Source organism: Grammomys surdaster, unplaced genomic scaffold (genome assembly GCF_004785775.1).
Source record: "Grammomys surdaster isolate TR1022 unplaced genomic scaffold, NIH_TR_1.0 255, whole genome shotgun sequence".
In the NCBI taxonomy this organism is placed as follows: domain Eukaryota; kingdom Metazoa; phylum Chordata; class Mammalia; order Rodentia; family Muridae; genus Grammomys; species Grammomys surdaster.
In genome coordinates this window covers 1,677,956-1,686,508 of record NW_021604696.1, presented here as the reverse complement: position 1 = coordinate 1,686,508, position 8,553 = coordinate 1,677,956, and the positions used below count along the sequence as shown (strand labels likewise).

General features: G+C 41.5%; 1 protein-coding gene across 2 annotated transcripts; it reads left to right on the top strand.

Annotated features, from left to right (window-relative positions):
- Positions 1 to 224: 224 nt before the first annotated feature.
- On the top strand, positions 225 to 8,300 carry Ptp4a1 (protein tyrosine phosphatase 4A1). Of its 2 annotated transcripts, none has more exons than XM_028775484.1 (6): positions 225 to 386; positions 3,213 to 3,786; positions 4,862 to 4,954; positions 5,179 to 5,309; positions 5,849 to 5,923; positions 6,562 to 8,300. In XM_028775484.1, the coding sequence occupies exons 2-6, from the start codon at positions 3,682 to 3,684 to the stop codon at positions 6,677 to 6,679; spliced, it is 522 nt and encodes a 173-aa protein (XP_028631317.1). In that variant the 5' UTR covers positions 225 to 386; positions 3,213 to 3,681; the 3' UTR covers positions 6,680 to 8,300. The 2 variants fall into 2 exon arrangements, with proteins under 2 accessions (XP_028631317.1, XP_028631318.1); XM_028775485.1 differs by having other exon boundaries at positions 288 to 386; positions 3,216 to 3,786.
- Positions 8,301 to 8,553: the final 253 nt, after the last annotated feature.

Here is an 8,553-nt window from a genome sequence, read left to right as displayed (position 1 = left end):
GAAGACCCGCTAGCACTCCGCGCCATTCATCAACCGGTTCGCACCGGCGGCAGCCGCCGCGAGTGACGTCTGCGTCCCGGGCCCCGCCCCGCGCCGCAGGCGTCCCGCGCTGTGATTGGCCGCCGCCGGTGCGCACGTCGCTCCGGCTATAAAGGGGCGGGCTTGTGACGCAAGGGCGCTTGGCCGCGTGCATTGGCTCTAGGCTGCGGCCGGCTCGGCGACGCTCCTCAGGCAGCTCACTGCATGGTCGTCTGGTGCCCCCGCCGCCTGCATCGCCGCCGCCGCCCCGCGACGCCCACCGCCGCCTGCCCTGCCGCCGCCGCCTGCGCCGCCTCGGGATCGGCTGTATGATTAGGCCACAATCTTCAATGAGTAGACATATTCCTGTGAGTACCGCGGGCCCGGCCTTTGTTAGAGCGGGCGACTGAAGGAGAGGGAGGGTGGCCGGCCGACCGGGACGCCGGCGGCGGGACCCGGACCGGGAGCGGCCGGCGGGGCAGCCCAGCGGCTTTGTGCGCGTGCGACCCGGCGGCCTTTGTTCCGAGAAGCCGCGCGGCTGTCGTGGACGTGGCCGGGGCGGGGCGGCAGGGGGACCGGGACCGGGCGCCCGGGGCCTCCCAAGATGGCCTCGGTGGCCGCCCGCGCTCGCCACCGCGAACCCGTGATTGCGGACCTCGCGGCTGTGCGCGCCGCTCAAGCCCGGGCTTGCCCGATCGCCGCCGGGCGTCGGTAGGGGCGACCCGGGCGGCGGAGGGGGTCCCTTACCCGGCCCCGAGGCGGGCTGCGCGTGGGGCCGGCCGCTCTAGGGCCGGGAGCAACAGGAGCTGCTGGTCAGAACTGCGCGGCTCCTGTTGAGCGAGCAGCCCTGCACCATTCCACCGCCGGTGAGCCGAAATTTCCACGGTGTGGGAACGGTCCATGGACTGACCGGAGGTCTGGATACGGGGGTTTGGGTGGGGGGGTCGTGCATCCTGACTTGGTTTTTAGCTGTTTGCTTGGTGCCGGCTTAAACGGTTGGAAACCCAGAAAAGCGCGATATGTTCCCGGAAAGAAACAGCGCTTCACACGCACTAGATTGGGCGCGTTACCTGAAACCTGAGTGTCTTTGGAACAGAATTGGATAAAGCAGATCATTCCACAGACTGGTTTGATTCTGCAGTCCGACAGACTTAAGCTAATGCTACACACACACACAAATGGTCATTTTTTTCTGGTTATGTGCTGTTGGTGCATGCAATTAAAATTGAAAGATCTCTTCTGGTGTCGTAGCTGCCTATCATGATTAGTTTTTTTGCCGGCGAGGGAATGGGGGTATGTTAACAAGGATGTCGGTGGTCTCCACTGTTTGAACAGAAGCGTCCTCCAGCCACTGGGTGGCTCCACTCATTTCAAAGCAGTTAAGGAAAAAAAAAATCTTGCTGCTGTCCAGCTTCTAATGGAACTCTTTAAAGCTTTGTAGGTCCTGTCTATGAATGTTCGATAAGTGCCAAAATTACCCCCCCCAAAAAAAAAAGAGCAAAAGAAAAAACTTTAGGACAAGAAACTTGTGCCTAGGTAGATAGATAGATAGATAGATAGATAGATAGATAGATAGATAGGAAAGTTATTTTTAGATTGTTATTAGTACTTCAGGGAGTACTCTTATCTTCACTGGTAATTTATACACTGGGTTTTTATATCTCACTGGACAGATGTATCTTGTGAGGACACATGTTGGGAATAAGTTGTCTTGCTTGTGGTATCTTCTGGTAAATAGAATTTTGGGGACTAGTTCATTGTTTCACCAGAAAAATAGTCGGAATTTAAGTCAGATTCCGATTTTGTCTTAAGATTTTACTTCAGTAGTTTGCTCTGAAGGACAATGGTTGTTGTCATTGAGTGTTCTTGTTACTGAGTGCAACTGCTTTTCTTCATTCCTCTGCAAACTGCCTAGAGTAGATAGGCAGTAAAGGGTTTTGTTAAGCCCCATTTACTTCTACTGGGTTTATTTGAAAGGGTTTTTTGTGTAAAGTCTGAAAAAATATAGTGTGAATATGAATACACTATTTGCTGACACATGAATATGATTTAAAGGAACTTATGGAAATGTATTTCTCAATGTTTATAGTTACATTGTGTTTGAGACCATTATAAAACTCTTAACATTCCTTTTTTCATATTTGAATTGTATTTTAGTTTTACAGCAGAAAAGTGGAATTAAGAGTTTTAAAATAGTGGAAAGATATTATTGTGTATATTTTATTTGAACATAACTTAAATAGGATATGGTTAAAGACCTAAGTAAATTGTATTTACAAGAGCCAATCTGATCCAAAGAGACGGCGTAAAAGCTCTTAGGAGTATTTAAGTAGGAGATTGCTTACAGTTTCACTGGGAGATCACTCAGTGCAGTGTGGTTATAGAAACAAGATGGCCTGGCATTCCAGGCATAGAGATGAGTCCAGTGTCTTGTAAGTCCCATCATGATAGAACCCCACCCTCCCACACACTTCCCCTCCAGAGTATGGTGACAGTGCCAGTTCCTTCCTATGTGCTTGAAGTGCTTGATGATACGCTTACACTAGGACTTGCTTTACCTAAAGCTATAAATGGGCATAAATTGTAATGTCAAGGAACTGCTACAAAATACAAAAGGGAAATGGACTGGCCTTAAATTTTAAACTTTAGAGACAAATAAAAATGCTTTTGGGGGGGGGAGACCATATAACAGATATCTCCTTCCTTTGATCACAGTAATTTAATAACATAAAATCGAAGAACTAGTGGGCAACTGAAATCATTCTCTGTTAGTTCAGTGAATTATACAAAAACTGAGAGCATCGAAGTTTGAGACTGCATGGAGTTTATGTAGTGTTTAAACAGCAGGCCAAGGCAGTGTAGAAAACATGTACGTAGTTTTGTCCAGAAAAAGAATAACTGAAAAGAGGAGTAATTACGTATGTGCATATGGATGTGTACGTGGGATTCCAAATGTAGCAGTGACCCTCTCTGAACATTGTTAGCAGCTTCACTTTCATGGGCTTGTGACTGCTTGCTTTAGGCCCATTGATTTCAAATGCAGTAACCTTGAATTCTGTAATGCAAATAAGTTGATATCAAGTTAGTTTGTCTCTAATTTGAACAGTTGTGTACTTGGTGGAAAAAGCATGACATTCCTTTTGAATTAGAAAATAACTTTTTTCCCTTTCTTGCTTTCTTTTTCTTCTAAACAGCAGTTCTGTGGTGTTCTCGGTCACACATTTATGGAGTTTCTGAAGGGCAGTGGAGATTACTGCCAGGCACAGCACGACCTCTATGCAGACAAGTGAACTGTAGAAATTCATTACTACTCCACCAAGAAGCCCCCATAGGAGTGGATAACCCGGACACAGGCGTGTTGAATTGAAATCTGCAGAGCATTTCCAAGAGCTCAGACCTGGATGGGGTAAACCTCAGTGCACTTCCTTTGTATTGCCTCGGTCTTACTGGATTGAAGAATCACCGCTTCTTGTTAGGAGGTTCATTTCATTGCCCGTTTCTCCCAATTCATACTCAAAGCACTGAGAATTTCAAGTGGAGTATATTGAATATTGAAGTAGACTTCAGGTTTTTTGTTTTTGTTTTTTTGTTTTGAATCGTTTCTGTATTCAGTTTTTTAATTCTTTCATAGCCCTTGTGGGTGTTTTTTTAAACTAAATTAACATGGCTCGAATGAACCGCCCTGCTCCTGTGGAAGTCACATACAAGAACATGAGATTTCTTATTACACACAATCCAACCAATGCAACCTTAAACAAATTTATAGAGGTAAGATTACGATTTTTCATGTCCTAATTGGTGGCAGTTTAATAGTGGGTCGGCTTGAAAATGTTGTGACTGTAGTTCTCACACCCAGAAAGGATGTACTTTTGATTGTAGAGGTGTGCTACGCTTTGAGAACTACGTGCCTTTGGGTTTGCTTAGTTAAATTTACAAGGCAGAGACTGCCACTTAGACTTTTTTCATATATCTTCTTAGCCTAGTATAGTAAACTTGGGTTAGTTAGTGTCTGATTTTATTTTTGCTTTGAATCTAATTTTCAACTGGCAATTCTGCTGTTTTCTGATGGCCTTACAACTTGCTTATACTAGGAGCTGAAAGGAATTTTAATGCCAAGTAACTTATGTGAGCATGCATTTATGAGGTTTAAAGAGCTACAGATGCTTGGATAGCAAATAGAGAAATATTTGAATGTTACATAATTGTTTTAGATTTTGAATTATAATGTTTGAATGTTGGCAGAGTTGAATTAAAATTACTTACTGCATCCTTGTGTGTTTTTTTAAATGGTAAGTAACTTTCTAAAATTGAAGTCCAGATTTGAGCCTTTGAAATTATTCTGACTTAGGTCTGAGGAGGTTCAGTCAGTATAGCGCTTTACTGCTCCTGTTGGCATCCCTGCTGCTTCTTCAAAGTCCATATTTAGAAAGCCTTGAGCTGTTGTACATCGAGCAGGGACACCTTGGATTTAGTGGCTGGCCAGCCTAGCCTGCTGGCAAGGTGCCAGATAGTGAGAGGTCATGTCTCAAAATGAAGTGAATAGCACCGGAGGTTGACCTGGTGGCCTCTCCACGGAGCACCCGAGTACTCATGGAAATTAGAATTTTGGGTTTGGGTTTGTTTGCTTGCTTGCTTTACTTTACCAGAGTTTGTGTTTGTTTGTTTCCCCCCAACATAACATAGCATTTAGCAATCCTCTTTACACTTAGAATGTGAAACATGCAGAGCAGATTTTGCCATTTGTTTACCGGCATGATCAAAAATGGTGCAGATAGCATATGGCACAGTAAGACTGGTTCCAAAGACCTCACTGGTTTTAATGTATGTATGCATTGTTTCCTAGGAACTTAAGAAGTATGGAGTTACCACAATAGTAAGAGTATGTGAAGCAACTTACGACACTACTCTTGTGGAGAAAGAAGGCATTCATGTTCTTGTAAGTACTTGAGTTTTCCTGTCTGTTACACTACAGAAGTTTATTCATAACAGACTTCATGTTTTTTAAGTCAAGGCAAAATCATACAATAGTAACATGTGTGTGAGTGTCTTGCTGCATGGCCTAGTTAGCCAGGAAAGTACTATGAACTCAGCATACTGCCTGTCTCTCTTGGATTTGGAGATTGGCTAAGTTAAAACTCTAAAACATTTCTTTTGGATCAGGACTGGCCTTTTGATGATGGTGCACCACCATCCAACCAGATTGTTGATGACTGGTTAAGTCTTGTGAAGATTAAGTTTCGTGAAGAACCTGGTTGCTGTATTGCTGTCCATTGTGTCGCAGGCCTTGGCAGGTAAGGAAATACCTATTTTCCTTGTAGATCAGTGAGTCTCACCCTTCCTACTGCTGCAGCCCTGTAATACAGTTCCTCATGCTCTGATGACCTCCAGCCATAACATTTTGTTGCTACTGTTATGAATCATAATACACAGATCTGATATGGAGTCCACAGGTTGAGAACTGCTGTTCTAGATAAAGGTCTAAGTTGGAAGTACTAATGGTTAAGATGCTTTCTTTTCTTTGGGATTGACCCTGGCCCCTCCTGCATGCTAAACAGGACACTAACATTATGCTATACCTCTACTTTTCCAGCTGTCTTATTTTCAGTCAACTGAGCTGTCCCAGCTGGTCTTGAAGTCACTTCTAGCAGGCTTTGAAATTGTAATCTTCATGCCTCAGCTTTCCAAGGAGCTGAGATTTTAAGCTTGTAGCATCAAAACTAAGCTCTAGGATTTTTAATATAAGGCTATCATTGAATTGAGTTATATTTTTAGATCTAGGGTATATGAACAGTTTTACAGGGTTTAGTGATCAACATTTTTATCTCACCAGAGCTCCGGTGCTTGTTGCCCTAGCATTAATTGAAGGTGGAATGAAATATGAAGATGCAGTACAGTTCATAAGACAGTAAGTAATGTACCGTCCTCTTCCATGCCTGCTTGTGTTTTCTTATTAAATATCTGACTTAAGTAAATCCAAACTATGTATCAACTAATTTTCTTTGTTTGGACCTGTGTGTTTCTCTGTGTATATGTTGTGTGCCTGTGGCCCTTAGAGGTGAGAAAACAGCATTGAATTCATGGGAGTGTAGTAATGGGCAGCTGTGGGCCACCATGTGGGTGTTGGGAACTTAAACCAGGTCCTGGTTTTAGCAGCAAGTGTTCTTAACTGTCCCCCTAATTGTTATTTTTAGGATAACTAAAAATTATCCTAATTTTAGTGGTGGGAGGGGACCCTACCCAACCTTTTTGTATTCATGCAGATAATTGTTGAGGGTTTTTTGTTTTTGTTTTGTATTGTTTCTGCTTTTTTACTCAGTGTGCTTGTTACTTTACAGTTTGCTGAGTTATATAACTGGAGGTGGGGAGGTTGTTTTGCCCTAGTCTCTGAATCATTTATAGGATAAAAGTTAAATAAAATAACTTGGCACATTATTTAGAAATCTCAGTTTTCTAGATGGGTCCTTTGGTCTTTATTTTCCTTGCTATCAGAAATGCCATCCTTCTAATCATGATCAAAAAGAGTTGTCTTTTTCTTCCTTTCAGAAAGCGGCGCGGAGCTTTTAACAGCAAGCAACTTTTGTATCTGGAGAAGTACCGTCCAAAAATGCGGCTCCGCTTCAAGGATTCCAATGGTCATAGAAACAACTGTTGTATTCAATAAAACTGGGGTGCCTGATGCCATTGCCTTGGAAGTGGAAATTCAGATGAGACCTGATTTGTCATACATAGTTACCCAATGTCTCGGTTTACCGAGTAAGTCTGCTGAAGCTCCACAGGAATATTGAAAACCAGTTTTACCAGGCCACAAGCTTGACAGAATTGTAACCTCTATATTTGGGCTATGATCAACATGTTTGGACACTTAGCAAATGATTTTTGCTGGTCAGCATTTAAAATGTGCTTATTATTTGTACCAGTTGACCTTTCCTAAAATAAGGTATTGAGTTTTGTCATTAAATGTACTCCTGTGCCAGAATATTATTAGTCTATAAGGAATTTAGAAGGAGTAGGTGCCAAAATACCCAGCACAATACCTGTATATTTTTAGCATCATACAGAACCAAAATTGCAGGAACTAAGATCTCTCTAGACCTTCCATGGTGTATTCCTTCAGTCATTTCAAACACTGCAGGGCTTCTTTCTTATCTGCCTGCTCACTGTTTACATCTCCCATTTTTCACCAGAATACATCAGGTTTGCTTAGCCATCTTTTTTTTTAACTGTCTTGTGCTGATTATTTAATGTCTCTGTCTTTATGTTGTGCTGTTTTGGGAAACCTCCTTTTGAAAATCAACTTTGTTACAGAAGCACATATCTTCAATAATGTCTCCAGACAAAAAAGCCTTATAGTTAATTTAATGTTTGCACTCAGAGGTGCAACCTAATGGAGGGCCTGAAAAAGAAACAAGAGGAGGCTAGTAAATATTTTTAGTAATATGTTGCCTTTGTCTTGTGAAGAACATGTAGAGTATGCTCTTTAAGTTAGTAAATATTTTTAAGACATAGAGATACATTGTTGTAGCTAACCAATTCTTAATCAAAATTTCTGAAATTCTTGTTTTCTCCATGCCTATCAGAAGTTTTCCAACTTGTTTGAATTATGGTTTTCCCCTTCTCTTCCCAATCTCTTGCAAAAAAGAAAAAAGTGGGATCTGCTAATGAACTGAGCAGAAATATTTTTTACGCCTTTTGAGCTATGTAACTTAATAATTGGATACTTGATCATTTGTTTTATTATGTAATCGATAAAATGGTGATGTGTATTAATGTTAGTTCAACCATATATTTATACTGTCTGGGAATGTGTGGTTATAGTTATGTGGGAGACATAGTTTGTCAGTGTTCACCAGCTTGTAAAAACTTAGTGCGAGAGCTTCAGCATCTAAATAAATGATGAAACACATTTGTCACTGAGGTCACTTTGCTTAAAATTAAATTGTAGAAAACAATGGATTCAGTTACTATCATTTCAATTTATGGACAAATTTGTTAGGGTTACCAAGTGCTTTTTATTAAAAATTGCTCTTTAAAGGTCTAGATAATATGAGTCAATTGAATGGTGGGTACCGAGGGAAAACAGTTTGTAACGGAGGACCTTGTTTTTTTTTGTTTTTTTTTTTTAATTCAGTTCCATCAGTCACTTGTAGCTCTGTGCAGTTGTTCTCAGTCCAGTTTTCTCATTTTTAAGTTCATTACATGCCTGTATATATTTTGAAATTAATTTAAACCTGAGTATTTGGCACATGATGGCTTAATAAATTTTAACTTTGAATAATCTGAAATGTTTCATTTTCCTAGTTCATGCTCATTAAATGAACGGGATTTTTTTGAAAATTGGAAAGAAAATGATACTCCATCTTACATGTTTAAAGCTTTACATGCCAGTCTAGCACTTAAAAAGTGTTGATCTATAGGTTCTTGCTTTTTAATTAAATGATACACTATTACCGCATAGCCCATAAATAAACGTGCTTATTGGGAGAAAGCTGCTGTCATGATTACTAAAAATTTTGACTTTATTGAGATTGTGTATAT